Source organism: Notamacropus eugenii, chromosome 2, assembly GCF_028372415.1.
Source record: "Notamacropus eugenii isolate mMacEug1 chromosome 2, mMacEug1.pri_v2, whole genome shotgun sequence".
Taxonomy (NCBI): Eukaryota; Metazoa; Chordata; class Mammalia; order Diprotodontia; family Macropodidae; genus Notamacropus; species Notamacropus eugenii.
In genome coordinates this window covers 341607141-341626209 of record NC_092873.1, presented here as the reverse complement: position 1 = coordinate 341626209, position 19069 = coordinate 341607141, and the positions used below count along the sequence as shown (strand labels likewise).

At 50.0% G+C, this 19069-nt stretch overlaps 1 protein-coding gene across 4 annotated transcripts; it reads left to right on the top strand.

The window, feature by feature from the left end:
- Window positions 1-286: 286 nt before the first annotated feature.
- Window positions 287-18958, top strand: CASKIN2 (CASK interacting protein 2). 4 transcript variants are annotated; one of them, XM_072645688.1, is made up of 20 exons: window positions 287-451; window positions 1794-2393; window positions 7210-7261; window positions 7893-7990; window positions 8627-8772; window positions 8905-9000; window positions 9235-9365; window positions 9502-9610; window positions 10006-10114; window positions 10485-10579; window positions 10788-11049; window positions 11401-11522; window positions 11704-11764; window positions 11912-12003; window positions 14792-14902; window positions 14996-15097; window positions 15315-15453; window positions 15903-17363; window positions 17469-17691; window positions 17892-18958. In XM_072645688.1, exons 2-20 carry the CDS (start codon window positions 2300-2302, stop codon window positions 17983-17985), a joined length of 3597 nt encoding a protein of 1198 aa, XP_072501789.1. In that variant the 5' UTR covers window positions 287-451; window positions 1794-2299; the 3' UTR covers window positions 17986-18958. The 4 variants fall into 4 exon arrangements, with proteins under 4 accessions (XP_072501789.1, XP_072501790.1, XP_072501787.1 ...); XM_072645689.1 differs by having other exon boundaries at window positions 11398-11522; window positions 11915-12003; XM_072645686.1 differs by having other exon boundaries at window positions 11398-11522.
- The last annotated feature ends 111 nt before the right edge of the window (window positions 18959-19069 follow it).

The following is a 19069-nucleotide window of genomic DNA, read 5'->3' as shown; positions in this document are numbered from 1 at the left end:
CTCTCTCTCCCTGTCTCTCTCTCTCTCTGTCTCTCTCTCTCTTTCTCTCCCTCTCTCTCGGAGTGGTATTGGGACTAGGAGGGGAGTGGCTAGGAAAAAGGGAAAGTGGAGGGTAAGAGACGCGCCTCACCTGCGCGCATGCGTCATGTCAGTTTCGGACTCCGTGGGTCGGGCAGGGACAGGAGAGTAGGCGGGGCGGAGCGGGCTGAGTGACAGTCGGACGGCTTGGCCGGGAGGGCCCCAGAGCTCCCGAACTCCAAATCCGGCTAGAGGGAGAGGAGGGTGTGGGGAGGGGGATGGGCGGGATTTCCTGCTGGAGGCGCCGAGCCGGCCGCGGAGGAAGAGGAGAAGGAGGAGAAAGGAGAGGGGCCGGCGGGAGCTGTGCTCTGCAATTGCAGGGGGCTGAGGTGGGGTCCTGAGAACTTGGGCGAGGCGGCTGGACCTGGAAGCGGTGAGACAGACGGCCCGGGACTGAAGGGGGAGGAGAAGGAGACTGGAGGAGGATACAAAGTAACTTTCCCTGCGGGATAGACTGTTGCCCCCACCTCCCGACTCTGTGCTTCCCTTCCTATTCTCTCATCCCACCCCACCTCCCCTCCCAATCCCCAGTTTAATCCGAGCGTCTGCTGTTTCCCCTTTCCCGTCCCCCTTGCATTGTTTCTCCTCCCCGGGTAGGGGGTTTTGAAGCGAGGGGGGGCGGGGGGGAAGGAGGCTAATGAGCCCCGTACCCAGTCGCGGGCGCCCTCTTGCTAGATAGCTGAGATTTGGGTCTTGGAAGCGGGGTGGGGGTGGGGGTATCCAACCTGCCAGAGTGGTGTAGGGAGAGCCAGAGGGCTGTTTGTTTTGGGGGAGGGAGCCCCCTGCAATCTAGGTCCCGGGTCTCCGCCCCCAGCTTCGTGGGTGAAAGCGTAGGATTAGCCGAAAAAACTGATGTTAGCTTGTTACCAGTTTGAGAGTTTAGGACTTGAATCCAGGGTAAAAGTTAAGGGAGGGGGGCAGCAATTAGGAGCAACATCTTGCCTCTTCTCTGCCCCAAAAAGGAGTCTTCTTTATTCTCCGCACATACACCCCCAAGAAACACACAGAACCAGAAATGGGTGAGCAACAGGTGTCCAGCTTCCCTGTCCAATAATTCAGCACTGCCTTCTTCCACTCACATAGATTCTTTTGGGGGTCACAGTCCCATCCTATGTTCTCCTCCTCCCATCCCAGCCTTCCATAAAGAACCCTGTAATACCTAGCTAGTGAACCTAGCCAGCCAACTAGGGAATGGGGAATCAGATGTATCTTTAGAGAACAGCCCAAGATGTGTATGGAAGATGGGAGTACCTTAAACTTAAGGGCAAGAATGTCAACTCCTACCCCTTGGGATTCATGCCCAGTGCCCTAGGCCCCTTGCTTTCCACACCAAGTCGGTTGTCTATGGGTGTTAGGAACCTGGGGCTTTGGGGAGGGGGGCTGCTTTACCTTAGTCCCCATGTTATATTACTAGGGCCTCTCCTGCCCCAAGTTGGAGGTGCTGCCAGATGCCTCATGGATATATGTGACTCAGCCTCCCCTTCTCAGAACTCAGTGCTTCCTCCCATCAACTCAGCACCCCCACCCCTTCCCACTTTTTTACATCATGATTACCTCCTAACCATCTTTACAGACTCAGCCTTCATCACAAAGCAAGTCATTCTCCTGAGATTTCCTTGGAGTTGTCCTGGGATGGCAGTAATACCCAGGGGGTGCTGGATCTCTGGCTCCTGGCCTCCCTTATGTCTAATACCTTCTTTCTTCAATTTCTTTAGGTCACAGCTGAAGATTTGAGCCTTCCTCTCCAGCAGAGAGACTTCTTTTGTGTGGGGAATGCCTTATCTTTCCAGGACAGAAACAGACCCCGTGACCTGCCAGAGGGGATGCTGGCAATTTTCAGAATAGGCACTGGAGTTCCCGTGCCAAACAGGGAAGGGTGGCGTGGCCAGTTCTGGCCCATCCCGGAGCTGTCAGAAGCCGCAAGCTGGTCTCAGTCCAGATCTTCACCCATCCCACGCGCCCTCCAAGATTGGTTTTCCTGCTTGTGGTAACAACTCTCAGAGCACCTGGAACCAGGACTAGTCAACTGCTGACAGCCAACCAGTGGCCCAAGGGCACTGCTCCTCTTCAGCTCTGGACTTCCATCTCCAGGACTTTTAATTGGATTTTTTTGCCAGGTCTTTTGAGGAGTTGGGGCATGGCATCTTGAAGCCCAGGATATCTGGGGCCATCTCCCATTCTCTGTGCCCTTCCCTTGTGAGCCCCAACCTTCCAGTTCAGGATGGGGAGGGAGCAGGACCTGATTCTTGCTGTGAAGAATGGAGATGTAGCTGGGGTACAGAAGCTGGTGGCCAAATTCAAGGCAGCTAAGAGCAGTGAGTTCCCCTTGGTGTGATGGGAAGGTTGACCTTTCCACAGGGATTGGGGAGGGCAACCTTGGGTGGGAAACCTTGTATTTGGCAGCAGGGAGGGAGGGTTAGCTGAGGTACATCATTGGTTGGGAAAATTGTAGGTCACATCATGTTCTAAGTAGTGCCACTGAGAGGGAGGGAGATCTGAAATTGGGAGGAAAAAGGATCCCATAATCCTTGTAGACACTAAGCTTCCTTGTTATGTAGCCAGGACTGATCCTAAAGAAGTCATTCCATTAATAGTATTATCCTTACAATCCAGTGGGTGGGATGAGTTGGAAACAGGTCCAAAAGGATTCATGACTTTGGGAACTTTAGCTCTAAACAGCCACATCTCCTGGTGGTATGGTAGCTCCAGAGTACCTTGTATTCAGAGGTAATACTTTGGGGAAACCCCAAAGTTGTTGTTCAGTCGTTTATCAGTCATGCCCATTTCTTCATGACCCCATTTGGGATTTTCTTGACTGGAATACTGGAGTGGTCTGCCATTTCCTTCTCCAGCTAATTTACAGATGAGGAAACTTGAGGCAAACAGAGTTAAGTGACTTGCCCAGGGTCACATAGGTAGTACATGTCTGAGGTCAGATTTGAACTTAGGAATGTGTATCTTGTTGACTCCAGGCTTGATGCTCTGTCCACATCACACCCACCTAGCTGTCCCCACCTTGTTTGATCCTGAACTTAAGGCAACGCAGTTATTGTTGGCATCAACCTGTTTATTTCTTTTCATGGAATGTGAGCTTCCAGAGAGGTTCAGAAAGATTTTTAGGAGGGCAAGGCCTTGGGGCACTTCTTTGAGAGTTGGGTTAACTCCAGGCTCCAGCCTGATGGAGCAGCATCTATCTCTCCATGAGTTTTGAGTGTCCTGTGCACATTGTCTTTGGCTAGTATTTCTCTGAATCAATCAGCAAGAGTTTATTGAGACTGTACTATCTGACAAGCACAGTGCTAGGTGCAGATGCTGGGCCTGGAGTTAAGAAGACCGGAGTTCAATCCTGCCTCAGAAACTTACCAACTAGCTGTATGACCTTGGGCAAATCTCTTAACTTTTGCCTTGGTTTCCCCAACTGCAAAATGGGATTGTTGTAAGGATAAAAAGATAATATTGTAAAGTGCTTAGCACATTGTGTGGCAATGCAATAGGTGTTACATGAATAAGTCCTGGCTGTCATTATTACTAGGTATAAAAGTGACTCTGCTCTCATGTAGCCTACTTTCTACTTGGGGAGGGGGTGAGTGGTGTACAATATAGGGATGGGGAAAGGAGTGTTGGTCCAAAGCTGAAGGTTGTCATGTTACAATGGTCTATTGACTTGATTATCTTTCCTGAGCGAGAGTGAAAAGCTTTAGGGGAGGGGTCAGTGTTTGAAGACTAGGATCGTTGTGGGGTGGGGAAGAATGAGCCAGAGGAAGTCCAGGGAGAGCCTCATAATTTTAAACACTGAAAAGTAGATTTGAGTCTTGCCATGCTCTCGGGGTCTGCAGACTGCATGAGAGGGTGTGCAGATCTGCCCCACACCCTAACCCTATTTCCCCATACACTCACTTTTCCCTCCTTCTCTGTGTTGGTTTTGGCCTCCTGCCCAGCATGGCCTTGATTGAGCTGCCTCTGTCCTCGTGGTTTGTAAGAATACAAAGTGAGAGCCACCCCCACTTCCCCACCCCACTTTGGGACAGTGGAAGATAGTCAATGAATCCTCAAATATTTATTTTACGTGCCTACTACATGCCAGGTACTGTGCTAGGGCTGGTGGTGTAGGGTCATCGGTGAATCTAGGAACTCTGTTGTCACCTTACCTATGCCGAGCATAGTGCTAGTAACATGGCAGTAATTGGGCACAGTGGTAGGTAGGAGAAGGGAGGGCACAGACTGCCTGGTGACCCTTTTTCTTTTCCCACTGCTGGCCTGGATTCTGAATGAACCAGAATGAGAAAGGTCTATTTCAGTCTTGCTATAGGTACATCCCAGCCTTCTCCAGGGCAATGTACCAGACCCTGTGCTAAAGGCTAGGGATGCATAGAAAGGCTAGGAGATTACATTCTAAAGAGGGAGGCAAGATGCAAACATTTGTGTCCTTGAATGAGATATGAGTGTATGGAAACAGGAGGTCCGTGGTCAGTCAATGAGCATTTATTCATCCCTTATTATGTTCCAGGCACTATGTTAAGAGCTAAGCGTTCAAAGAAAAACACAAAACAATCTCTGTTTACAAGAATCTTACAATGTAATGAGAACAATATGTAAATAACTAGGTACATGCAAGCTATAGATATACAGAATAGATAGAACCTAACCTCAGAGGGAAGGCATTAGTAGCTAGCATTAGGCTGACCTGAGCAGAAATGAGGGGAATAGTGCCTTCTTCAGTTTTCTGTTCCTCCTGCCCTGTCCCGGAGTTTGGGAATGAGAGGGAGCTCTGAAAGGGAGGGAGGAGGACCTGGTTTCTTCCTCCTGGGCCCAGACCTTCCTAGCTACCTGAGATGGCAGAAAGGAAAGTGCTACCTTCAGTGACAGTGCAGATGCCAGTGAGTGAGGAAGGCCTCATTCTGAAGGAGGAGCAGGGTGAATGGGGCCTCTGCTCCCTCTCTTACTGGGTATTTGGTCCATGATGGTCCTGTCCTCATAACCCCATCTCCTCCTCCCCAGCTGCTCTAGTCCCCTTAACCTAGATGGAGTTACTGCCTGCCTTCCCTTGGGTCAACCATACAAGAATGAGCCCCCTCTATCCGGACTGAGAAGCCGGGAGAGGAGCAGGTGGCCTGGAAGAGAGGGAGGGGTGGGGTTGCCTGGCCTTGCCCCTGCCCTTCCCTTTATTCCTTCCCACCTCCATCTCTTTTCTGTACTCTTTTCTTTTTTAATCAGAGGAAGGGGAAAAGTATTTCCTGGTTCCTGGAGCAGGGAGGGGGTTTGGGGAAGAGGCACTGAGCTCATATCCTGTCTTCCCAGGCTAGCCTTGCTCTCCCCACCCTGTGTCACCAAGGGTACTGAGACCCCTAAGGGGAAGAGGGATTTGGGCAGGGCTACCCGGGGGAACATCATTCCCTCTCTGGTAGTCTCCTTGTGGTACTCCACCCCTACATGGTAACAGTCTCTCCCCTACCACCTTTCCGGTCATTGTTCTGGCCTGGCTGGAGCAATCCAGCATGACCTGGCCCTTGTTCCTGTTCTTGGCTATAAGACTGAGTTTTTGTGCTGCTCCCCAGAGGGTGAGTTTTTGGCTTCTCTCTGCAGCAGAACCACCTGTGTGCCAATGAGGAGCTGAGGAAGGTCTCTTGTCACTCCTGTCAGCTTCTGCTCAACGAGATTCATGACCTTTGAGTCCCAACCCTCACCTCTGCCACCATAGTGATTGGAGTTTAGCACTGAAGAGTGCTGAGCTGGAGATACTCTCTTATCTGTCCCATATGGAGTTGTTAGAAAAGGAAACTGAGGTCCAGAGGAGTAATTCCACACAGTCATGAATTTAGCTTTTTTCCTCTTGACCATCAAATATAGCCCCCCCTTAAATTCTCCCAGGTCTGATTCTTTTGTGTCTGTACATAACCCCTTTGGGGGAGTCTAACTTACTTCCAGAGACAGGGAACCCAGAGAAGAATCCATGCTATCTCTCCTCCAACATACCCCCTATGCCACTCCCCAGTTGGCTTGGCTTATCACTAATGGAATGACATCCTGTCCTGCCTAGGCTGCAGGGGCATTTGGGGGCCCAGCTGGGACCTAGGGGCAGGCCTAGACCAGTATGCTTGGCTCCTTGCCTAGGCCTGGGGTGGGCCAAGCTTCCTCCCTGGCAGAGATGGGAACTAGCAGGAGAAAGGCCCTTCTGGGTACTCAGATCTCTGACAGATCCTTCTTTAGTGGTCTGCACAGAGCCCCTTTTCACCCTTCCCTGCTACGTCTAGTCATCCATGGACAACAATTACACTTCTCATCTCTCTATCCAATTCCCCCTAAGAGCTGGAATGTGCCAATAGATTGTAAGCTACTTGAAGGAAGGGCATATATTGTATTTCATCTTTGTATTCTTAGGACCAGTGTCTAACCCAGTGTCCTGCACATAGTAGTTAACTAACAAAACGTGAATTTAATTCCTAGCCCAGCCTCAACATGTGGCCAGGTGGTGGGGTATCTCAACAATTATGGCAGTCACAGAGTCCCCAAGACTTATGTTGGGTAACCCCATAGCAAGAGATTGTCGCTGGAGCCTATAATGAAGAAATGGTCCCCCAAAGTGTGGATGGCATTTGCCCTTCCATTCCTAAGCCTTAGAACCCCATACCCAAAGTTTTTCTCCCTCTCCTTTGCCTATTTCAGCAAGAATGTCAACCATGTGCTCCATGGGCTTGTTTGGCATAGGGCACAGCATGCTGGCAATGCCACCTCCCCCCACACACCCCCACACACTCCATTGTCCCTCTAAGCAGAAGTTAGTCTGGGGGATTGTGGAAAGAGGAAGACTTGGGCTGCTGTAGTGGTTCCTTGATTTTGAAGAGTAGGGCATCAGTGGGGAGTGGGTCAGGGGCCATGGGACTTGTGTTTTCCTGTACACCAAGAGGTCGGTGCCAGCCTTTGGTAGGATAAAGAGAAGTCAGACTGGTGTGTGTGTGTGTGTGTGTGTGTGTGTGTGTGTGTGTGTGTGTGTGTGTGTGTGTGTGTGTGTGTGTGTGTGTGTGTGTGTGTGTGTGTGTGTGTGTGTGTGTGTGTGTGTGTGTGTTGGGAGCAGGGAGGGGCAGGGCATAGGATGGGCTCTGACCCTGACCTAACTTTGCCCCCTTACCTCAGAACTCCTTGGCTCAACTAAGAAGCTCAACGTAAACTACCAGGATACAGATGGGTGAGTGAGCACAGTTGTTTTCCCCAGGGAGTACACAGTTGGGAAACTGAGACAGTGGGTAATAGGAATTAGGAAGCCTCAAGGGGCCATATACTTTGGGTGTCATTGATTAGATTTCTGGGATCTGAGGAAGCCTGGGGCAGGAAGAGGGGTATCTGAGTGGTTGGGATAGGGTCATACAGACCCACAGAGCTTGAAAGCATATAGCTGGGTGGTCAGGGGGAGGGGCTTTGCATTCTTTAAGAGGGTATTCCTTCAGGTCAGATTCCTGCTGGGCCCCCTTTTCTCCCCTCTAGGGTAGAAATCCTCAGGCTCCCGCTCCCACGGCCCCCTCCTCTGGGCCCACTGAGTAGGGGGGGAGGGAGATGGCCAGACAAACAGGCCTCTCAGCCCAGACACTGAGCCCTTTCATTCAGCCGGCCTCTCTCTGCGCTCCCACGGTGAGGGGGGGAGGGAGGCACAGAAGGGTGAGGAGGGGAACATCGGGCAGAGATAGCTCAGCCCTCTTCTGCCACCCCGTTCCCTGGGTGGTTCTGGGACCCAGTGGATGGATTGAGAGACACCTAGGATTTGGGTGTGAAGGTGGTGGGGTATGTGCTAAATTGAGATACTCTTCTGCTCTCTCCCCCAGGTTCTCAGCTCTGCACCATGCAGCCTTGGGGGGCAGCCTGGAACTGATGGCATTACTACTAGAGGCACAAGCCACAGTGGATATCAAAGATAGCAATGGTGAGAACTTGAAATTTCCCATCCTTCCGAGGTACCCCAGCCTGGGCACTCTAGACCCAGTTAGGCAGCTGTGGGGAGGCTTATTGGAAAGAGGACTAAACTTGAAGACAGGAGGACCTGAGTTCAAGTCTAGCCTCAGTTTCCTTGGTCTGTATAGTGGGGACAAGTATAGGAACGTTGTGAGGATGTAATTAAATCATATAGATTAGGTGCTTTGCAAACCTTAAAGTTTTATAAAAACACCAGTTAGTATTATTATAGGCCAAGGATTTTTAGCCTTTCTTATGTCATGAACTCTTTTAAAAATTCTAATGAAACCTAGGAATCTCTTCTCAGAATAACTTTTTCAAGTTCATGAAATAAAATACATAGGATTACAAAGCAAACCTGTTATTGAAATACAGTTATCATAGGATTAAAAAAAAATCCAAAAATTTCATGGACTCCAAGGTTGTTAAGGACACCTGTTCTAGACATCTCTCACTGAACCACTATTTTTCAGTATCAGCTCAGACACTTCAGTCCAAGCACCTTGTCTCTGAGTGTGCTGAACCCAGAAAATTTCAGCAAGTTCCTTCTACTTGTGCCCCTAACAGTCTGAGAAATCACCCTTGGTCTGTCTCTTGTCTTTTGCAGGAATGCGTCCCTTACACTACGCAGCCTGGCAAGGCCGGCTGGAACCTGTGCGCCTGCTTCTGAGAGCAGCCGCTGCCGTCAATGCTGCTTCCCTGGATGGGCAGATCCCACTGCACCTGGCAGCCCAGTACGGGCATTATGAAGTGGTAAGTGAGTTCTTCAGGTGTCAGTTTTCAGAAATAGATACCATCCTGGGGAGTTTGCTTTGTTTCCCTCCCCTTCCCAGCATAAAGGGGAAAAGGCCAAGGCTAAATACTCACCCTGTGTCCCCTCCTCAGTCAGAAATGCTTCTGCAGCATCAATCTAACCCCTGCCTGGTCAACAAAGCTAAGAAGACCCCACTGGATTTGGCCTGTGAGTTTGGACGACTCAAGGTGAGGCATCTCCACCTCCCTACCCTCATTGTACCCCAGGTGAAGCATGCCTTCCCCCTACTCCACTATACCCCAGGTAATCCTTCCCACCTTTGGTGAGGCCTCCCCACCCCATGTTCACTTGGTACTCCAGATTGTACTTTGAGTATATTGTGGGAGGTAGGATTTGAGTGATCTTGGGATATTTCTGGGCCCTAAAGGGAAAGGTTCCTGACATAGGCATGGTACCCACAGGTAGCCCAACTACTCCTAAATAGCCACCTGTGTGTGGCTTTGCTGGAGGGCGAGGCCAAAGATCCAAGTGACCCCAACTACACTACCCCACTGCACCTAGCTGCCAAGAACGGGCACAAGGAGGTCATCAGGTAACTCTTGCTCAGCCCCGCTGCTTCTTCTTCTGTGCATTCCACCTGCCCTCTCCCTGGCTGTCCTTTCACCACTGGGTCACAGTTCTCCTCTGTCTCCTGGGCGCCTAACTCCTCCCTCATCTCCATTCTTCAGGCAGCTACTGAGAGCAGGGATCGAGATCAACCGCCAGACGAAGACAGGCACCGCCCTACATGAGGCAGCGCTCTATGGAAAGACCGAGGTGGTGCGGTTGCTGCTGGAGGTAGGCATGTGTGCCAAGAGGAGGATGCCACAGGGCACATGAGCAGGCGAGGGCATTCCTTCATTCAGCAAATGATTATTGAGCAACTTCTGTGACTAGGGAGGCAGAGTCACAGCAGTTGGTCAGGGAGCAGTGAACTTGAGTTCAGAGCCTGCTCCCAGATGCTTACTTATCTCTGTGACCTTGGGCAAATCAGTTCACTTCTATTTCCTCATCTTTGAAATGGAGTTGAATCAGATGACCTCCAACGTCCCTTGCAGCTTTAGATCTGTGAATGCCATAGCCTAATGAGCATGACTCTTGGAGGCATTTCCATGGGAGCCATACTGGCTGACATTGGAATTGAGGGGAGAATGGTAATCTTAAAGGGGATTGATACACGGTGATCATCACAGGGTGGTGTGGACGTAAACATCAGGAATACGTATAACCAGACAGCCCTGGATATCGTGAACCAGTTTACTACTTCTCAGGCCAGCCGGGAAATCAAGCAGCTACTGCGGGGTGAGTGGGAATAATGTGATGGGAAGAGGTGCTTAAGGAGAGCCCAGACCATGAGAAGAGATAATGAAATCAGCATGGTTAGGGATTGTGGGGTGTCAGGTACTTGAGGCAAGCTGAGAGAGAATTAGAGATCACCGGGGAGAATTTCATATTCAGCTTTAGTTTGACGCTTGGGAGGGAAGATTGAAACCAGGAATGGAGTGGGGAGGGGAAGGAGGGGCTGAGTTGGGAGATGACCCCAGTGATCATCCCACAATCCCACATCATTCCTGCTCTCCTCTCCCTCCCTCCCTCCCTCCCTCCCTCCCTCCCTCCCTCCCTCCCTCTCTCTCTCTCTCTCTCTCTCCCCCTCTCCTCCCACCCACCTTAGAAGCATCAGGGATCCTGAAGGTTCGGGCTCTCAAGGATTTCTGGAACCTCCATGACCCTACTGCCCTCAATATCCGGGCTGGAGACATCATCACGGTGAGGAACAGTAAAGGAACCCCAAGATCTGTTGCATTGATGAGGTTTTATCATTCCTTAAGGGGAAGGGAAGGGTCAGAAAGACTATAGGCCATCAGAGATGCAGGGAAAGGTAGAGATCTGAACGAGGAGGTCTATGGACCTGGATACCTTCCACTGCTCTAGGTCCCTAAGCCCTGCTGAACCAGTTCCCTGTGCACGTCTGCAGGTTCTCGAACAACACCCTGATGGACGATGGAAGGGACACATACATGAAAGCCAACTGGGCACTGACCGGGTGGGATACTTCCCACCGGGCATCGTTGAAGTGGTCAGCAAGCGGGCTGGGGTCACCTTACCACGCCCCTCAGCTGGGACCATTCCTCTGCGCCCAAATTTTGCCAGGACCCCTCAGCTGCCAACTGATGACCCCCTGCACTCTCTTACATATGGCCAACTTCCTCGGGTTGGCATTAGCCCAGATAGTCCAGGTAAGTCTCCTGTTTGAGAGCTTGAAAACTGGTACTAACCCATTCCTCCTAGCATCCTCCTGGGGGCAGCATGGTATATTGGATAGAGCTCTGGTCTTGGAGATAAGGAGATCTGGGTTCAAATCCTAATATTCTGTGTGACATTGAAAAAGCCAGCTAATTTCTCTGACCTTCAGTCCCTTCATCTGTCAGATAACAGCACCTAACTTCCAGGGTTGTTGTCAGGATTAAATGAGATCGTTTATATAAAGCAGTTTTTGCAAACCCTAAAGTTCTCTACAAACGTCACCCCTTTTAAGTTGCTGATAGTGCCAACTGGAATTCTCATTCTTTTCCTCCTCTTCCCAGCAGCCAGCGACAGGAACAGTGTGGGCAGTGAAGGGAGCGTGGGCAGCATCCGAAGTGCAGGTAGCGGTCAAAGTTCAGAGGGCCCAAATGGACACAACACTGGCCTCCTCATTGAGAATACTCAGGTATGGGGCTGAGTCTTTGGGCAAGGGGACACTTCATTTAGCATTATATGTAACAGAAAAGGTGCTGAATTGGGATTCTTGGCCCAGCTGTGGTTCTTGGACTAGATTTAAGGTCCCTTCTAGCTATAAATCTGATCCTATACCCATCCCCATGGCTCCTGACTCTGATCTTCCCTTACAGCCATTGACCCCTACTGGAGAGGACCTGTCTCTGCCTGGCCTGCACCCCACCTCTCTGCCAGGTGAGGAAGGCTGGAGTCAGGGAATTCCAGGACTGGTGGGGGTCTATGGGCACCCCTGTACCTTACGGCTTGGAAGGGTGGGCTTCAGGAGACTGAGATGGCCAGGACATTGCACTCATCCTACCACATCTCATTTACCTCCCCCAGAAGGCTTGAGCCACTGGTCTCTCACAAACCACCGCCCTAGGGAACAAATCTTCAACCAGGACATGAGACCGGAACAGCTGCTGGAGGGGAAGGTATGATCCCTACCTCTTAGACTTTGGGGTTAGAAAGAGGGTGGAGGTGCCTGTGTGAGAGTCTTTCCTTTAAGTTGTAAGGAGTTGTCATCAAACCTGGATTGTTGGATAAGGGCACACTGAGGATATTGCCAGGGTATGTTCCATCAGCTGAGTTCTCTGGGTAGCTACAAGTCCTTGGCTTGAACAGAGGAAAGAATTAAGGTGCAGGAATCCAAGGAATCTAGTCCATAGGCTCAGCTTGGACACTTCCTAGTCCTAACAAGGATGATCATGTTGCTCTCTCCTGGTTTTCTTCCTACCTCTCTGACTACTCCTTCTCAGTCTTCTGAGTCTCCTCTCCTGATTCATCATCTCTGCCATTCCCACTAACTGTGGGTGTACCCCAAGGCTCTGTCCTGGGCCCTCTTATCTCTCTATTCTCTCAGTGACTTCATCCACTTCTATGGGTTCCATTACATCTTTATGAAGATGACTTCTTGACCTACATTGATGTGCACATAAACTGGGACAAAGTAAAATGATTAAAAATTACTGATTTACAATAAACCTTATAATTTTTTTAGATCTTTCAAAAGCTTTGAATGTGCTCTATGTCCTTTTACAGCAGTCAATTGTTTTCCATGATTTGGCATCAAATTCACAGGATTTTAACCCACATTCTGCATTTCTTCATGATGAAGCCATACTTTTATTACGTTGGATGTTAAGCATACCTTTGACAAACAATTTTCCCAAGTCTAGCCTTGATTATCACTCATAAGTTTTCATTGGTGCTTAAATCTAGTAATCTTCCAGGCTACTGAAACATGTTTCTCTCCATCTCTTGGATTTATGTCTTAACCTTTCACGACACAGGGGCTAGTGTGAGGTCATGTTGCAGTATCCATCTCCATTTGGAAATTTCTATAATTCTAGAACAATTCTGTTTCCTCATTGCAAATGAGTCTTCTAGGCCCACTGGCGGTATAAAAAAAATCCCCCCCTCCCATTTTTTTGAGTAGATGTTTTTATAGTCTTATGACAGGGTCACTTTTACTTTTTCTGACGATGGTTTTGTTATTACCTGGAATCAAAATAAGTTTCATTAGTAAGTCACTTTCAGTGCTCCAGCTTTTGTATTGCTTGTTCATGACAAGCATTTTTTTCTTCATAGAAAGGTGGTATTTTTTTATTGCTCTTTTCCTGTTCTTCCAACATCAAAAGGCCTACACTGCACTAGAGGAATCAATGGTAACCCTATCAGTTGTCAGGTCTCTCTGAAGGTTTTAACTTATTTTCTTAGGTGGTTAGCAACAGTAGTTTGTTAGTGCTTGGCCTTGTTTTTCATTTTCCACCACACTTTTCTTTTCACTTTAATGTAACGATCCTGTTTTGAAGGATTCTTGAAATACTTGACATCAGAAGGCATTGCAATATCTCTAATTGTCACTGAAGTGTGCTCTTTAAGAGCTACCACGGTAGCACATTTCCCAGGAGAATCACAGAATTAAAAACACAACAAATAAGAGTAACAAAATACATGTACAGCATGCACGTACCTGACATCGCATCTGATAAGAGAAATAACTAAGACTAGGGGAAACCAGCTTAAATAGTTTCATCTGGTCCAGATTAGACATTTTCAGTCAGCATAGTATTGGTAGACAGATACACACCTGACTATGGCTGTCACAAAATGGAACCATTTAAAGATTGATCAATTTACTCATCTCAAATAAATTGCATGCCATCATATATGTCTGGCCTGGGTCTCTCTCCTGAGCTCCTCATCATCAATTTTGCCTATTGGACAAGTCCAATGTCCAGTAGGCATCTCATGTCCTAAATAGAGACCCTGCCTTCCATTCTAAAATCTCAGTCCTCTTCCAAACTTTTCTATTAATATTGAGTGCACCACATTCCTCCCAGTCATCACCCAGTTTTGTTACCTTGGTGTTCATTCTCAGCTCTTTACTTTCATCCCACAAATTTAAGTGATCGCAAAATCTTGAAATTTCTTTCTCAATATTATCTTTTGAAAACTTTGCTTCTTCATTCATATGGCCAATACCCTTATTCAGACTTTCACTGCATTGGTCTAGAATATTGTAACATCTCATATTTGTCTCCCTACCTCAAGCCTTGCCCTACTACAATCCATCTTTCATATAGTTCCTAAAGTAATTTTCTTAAAGCACAGGTCATCTATCCCTCTGCTCAAAATTCTGATGGCTCCCAATGACCTCTAGAATAAACTTTGACATTTAAATTTCTTCAGAACTTGGCCCATTCCAATCTTCTCAGTCTTTACGTCCCTCCTCAAACTCTTTCATCCGGCTTATGTGTTCTGCACATACAACACTCCATCTCCTACCTCCTGATCTTTGCACTGTCTGTCTCCCCTGACTAGAGTGCAGTCCATCCTCATCTCCATCTCTTATCATGTCTGGTTTTCCTTTAAGACTCAGCTTAAGTGCCACCTTCCACTTGAAGCCTTTCTTAGTCCCCTGAAGCAGCTAATGTATTCCAAACCTATCTCGTATTCACTTTTATATATATAAATAATGTGTGTGTATGTGTATGTGTGTCTATGTCTGTTTATATGTGTACATGTTCATTGAGGAGGTTTTAATTTTCTCTTTGTAGCCTGAACACTTAGCACACAGTATGTGCTTAGTAAATGCTTATAGATTGATAGACTGGGTAAAGGGCAGAACTGGCCTTGGGCTACTTGGGGAGGGAATTGAGGAGCAGAGCAGAGCCCTCTGGGTTATCTTCCTTCCCTTCTCCCTCCCTTCCTCCTCAGGATGCTCAGGCTATTCACAACTGGCTGAGCGAGTTCCAGCTGGAAAGCTACACCACTCACTTCCTGCAGGCTGGTTACGACGTGCCAACCATCAGCCGAATGACGCCAGAGGTCAGTGCTGGTGGAGAAGGGCAAGGGATGGGAAGAGCCAAGGTAGGGAGGTGCCAAGTAATAGAAGCTGACAGGCATTATTCTGTGTACCAGGACCTAACAGCCATTGGGGTGACGAAGCCTGGGCACAGGAAAAAGATTGCTACTGAGATCACCCAGCTTAACATTGCAGAATGGCTACCTAGCTACATCCCGGTGAGTGACTAGTTAGAACATACTGAGCTTTGAGCCCACTTACCCCCAAATGCTTTGTGAAGGAGCACAGTCCCCATCCCCACCCTCCACTGTTGGCACATTCCCCACACCAGGTAGATCAAACACAGGTGATCATATGCCTAAGGCTAGATAACACCCCCTATACTGGGCTCTGGATTACATGCTTATCCTGAGGCTTGGAGGGCCACTGTTGCAGGCGGATCTACTGGAGTGGCTGGGGGCCCTGGGGCTGCCTCAGTATCACAAACAACTAGTGAGCAGTGGCTATGATTCCATGGGGCTGGTGGCCGACCTCACCTGGGAGGAGCTGCAGGAAATTGGAGTCAATAAACTCGGTAAGCATGATGAACCACTGCCTCCAACTCCCAGCCATCCCAGGGACCTCTGTCCAGCCTGCCATCTTCTCTGATGAATCTGTCATGTTGCCCTGTCCCCCACTGTGTCCATCCGGAAGCAGCTGGGAGAGAGGAACAATCAGAGTGCCCCCTCTTCCCTGGAGGAGTCCTGTATTTGGAGTTAAAAGACCTGGGTTCCTGTGACAACTCTTGTTACCTTACTAAGCTGCATGATCCTGGGCTAGAAAGTCTTCATCTGTAAAGTGGGGATTAAAAACACGTACCCTGGCTCTGACCCTCATAACAACTGTGAGCATAAATGAAAGTGCTTTGGAAGTTGTTGAGCACTAAACACACAGAAGGGATTCTTTATGTTTCTTTGAGAGACTAGGCTAGGTGGCAGGGTCCTGGGACCCACCCATCCTGACTCCCTCTGCCTTCCTCTTCAGGTCATCAGAAGAAGCTGATGCTGGGAGTGAAACGGCTGGCAGAGCTTCGAAGGAGCTTGCTGCAGGGGGAGGGCCTGAGTGGGGGTGGGGGTGGGAGTGGGAGGAGAGTGGCAGAGGGTCCAGAAGTGATGGCTATTGAGGGGTTAGAGAATGGTGATGGTTCTGCTGGACCCCGGCTGGTCACCTTCCAAGCCAGTGAACTCAGCCCTGAGCTGCAGGCAGCCATGGCCAGGGGTACCCCAGAGCCGCTGACCTTGCCCCCAACCCGTTCTCCTAGCCAGGAGAGCATTGGGGCACGTTCTAGGGGTTCTGGGCACTCTCAGGAACAGCCTACCCCTAGATCCAATACTGGGAATCCCAGTCCCCCTCCAGAGAGGAATCTGCCCGAGGGTAATGAACACCCTTCCAGCAAAGACACCCCTCCCTATGTGCTCATGCATCCCCATAGTTCACCCCCTAGTCCAGCTCCTGTGCCACCTTCTAGTGTCCCCCGGGCCTTCTCCTACCTGTCTGCTTCCCCTTCAACTCCTCCTGACCCTCCCCGACCCAAACGCCGCTCCCACAGCTTGAGTCGCCCAGGATTGACCGAAGGGGAGGCTGAAGGACCAGTAGGTAGTGCCTTGGACAGCTACGCTACCCTGACTCGGCGTCCTGGTCGAAGCACCTTGACGCAGGTCAGCCCTGGCTCTGCTCTAACTAGGGGAGCTCCCCGTAGCCAGTCCTTTGCCTTACGGGCTCGCCGAAAAGGGCCTCCACCCCCACCACCAAAACGCCTCAGCTCTGTCTCTGGTAATACGCCAGACTCTCTTTTGTCTGGTGGGAGCCCAGGGCCAGCAGAAGAAGAAGTTGTAGCATCCCGGAGACGCACACTGAGTGAACCAACTGGTCCTTCAGATTCTCCCAGCTCTCCTGCGCCTGGGAGTCCTGCTTCAGACACAGAAGAGGAACGGGGTTCTGAGGGGACCTCCCGATCCCGGGGCAGCTCTGGGGAAGGACTGCCCTTTGCGGAAGAAGGCAACCTGACTATCAAGCAGCGGCCCAAACCTGCAGGGCCCTTGAACCGTGAGGTCTCTATTCCCCCTGGACTTGACTTCAACCTTACTGAGTCAGACACTGTCAAGCGGAGGCCCAAATGTCGAGAGAGAGAGCCACTGCAGACAGCTCTTCTGGCTTTTGGAGCCGCCAGTCCTACCCCAGTCCTCTCAGCCCCGCTGCCTTCGCAGCCCAACCTTGATTCCTCAGCACCTCCCCCACCCAACTCCTCAACTCCCACCCCTCCAGTTCCTGGCTCTAACAACTCACTGACTCTTAACACCACTGCATCCCCCTTTTCCACCAATACCTTGACTCAGATTCCTGGTCCCCAATTGCCTGGGTCTGGCCTGGAGGACTCGGCCACCCAGCAAAAGGGGGAGATGTCCCCAGCTCCCCCCTTGGCCCTCATCAAGGTGCCAGTAGGAGGTATGAGGGGATGGCCTGCCTGGGGGTGAGAGGGAGGGGTATTATGGGATTTGAGAGGTCCTTTTTCCTATTGCAGATAACAGACTGGTTTTTCTTTCTCCTTAGGTGCAGCTCCCAAACCTGTGTCCGTGGCTTGTACACAACTTGCCTTCTCAGGGCCTAAGCTGGCTCCCAAACTTGGTCCCCGCCCTGCCCCTCCACCAAAACCTGAGAGTGGGGGGGCATCCATTGCAGCTCATGCCCAGCAGAGACTGGAGCAGACCAGCTCCTCCCTGGCAGCTGCCCTGAGGGCAGCTGAAAAGAGTATCGGTGCTGAGGATCGAGAAGGGTGAGAGACATGGGGGAGAGGAAAGGGTGGGAAGTAGGTACAGTTGCTAGAAAGATTGAAGCTTAGAAGCAGCTACCACCCCTCCTCCCCCAGGTTCTGGTGTCAGGAGCAGGGTGATACATTCTATACATTCTACAGTACATAGACGGGACCCTGGGGTTTTGTCATGACACTGATCCTGTTCTCTTCCCTTCTACCAGCCTTTCCCAACCTGGCAACTCCAAGCACATCCTGGATGATATCAGCACCATGTTTGATGCCTTAGCTGACCAACTGGATGCCATGCTGGATTGAGCTGAAACTCAGCTCTTCACGCAGATGGCAGCATGTGGGGTGTCTTGCCAGAAACACCTTTGCTCCAGCAAGGAAAAAGTTAACAGTACACAGGGAAGGGCTGGGGCCTGCAAGAAGCAGGAGCAGAAGTAGAGTACTGTCTTCCATGCAAGCTCCTCCTGTAAGCTAATACCTGTCAGTACCACAGCTCCACCCCTGAACAGCCCTTAGCCCGAGGGGCAAAACAAACTTGTTGGAGCCTGATATGCTCAGGGGCCCCAGCTCCAGCACCTGGCCTTGTGTAATCTGACCTGATAGCTCTGCCCCCTTGGACATGGCCTCTGGGAAAAGTTTCCTCTCCAGGCTGTAGGGGCAAAGGCCTTGTGGAATTTGTCCCTGCCCATTCCTATCTTCATTCCCAGCCAGTATATCCTGGGACCATGCAGAGTAGACCTGACAGGCAAAAGAACTTTCCCTAGAGAAGAACAACTGGAAGGGGCTTGAGATGAAGGGATGGCTAGGAGCAAAGTTCAAGCCCCTTACCTATCCGAGATGGTCTTCCCTGCTGTCCCAGGGCCTGCTTCCAGCTAGACCTGTGTGTGTATATAGGACACATAAATAGGCCACACTGGGTATGTCAGCAGGGCATGGCATCTAGAAGCTATGAAGCCACCACCAGGTGCCCATAAGCCTCCTTATCTGCTTTCCCCTTCCCCCTACTGCTCTGACAAAGCTGCTGTGATGTTGGGTACCAGGCCGTGTTATGGGCCTGGTGTTATAGGCCAACTTGTGTGTAATTCCAGATTTTTTTAAGCAGAGAGAAAGGTGTATATTTTAAATGAAATTTTCTCTATTAACAGGCAGGGAGGGGCTATAGCCCCAAGCTATAACTACCTTGAACCAGAGAAGTACTCTGGTCAGGTCAGTAGCCCCCTCTCTCTGACCATTAACCCCTTCTCAACACTAACTTCAATGAAAGACTCATTCCACTTGCTGCAGTTGTGTGTTGTGAATCTATCTTTTCCTTCTAGACTAAGGTTTCACCCTTTACATGCACTCTACATCCTGGTCTCGCCTGTGGGCTTATCCCCTACCTGGCCCCTCT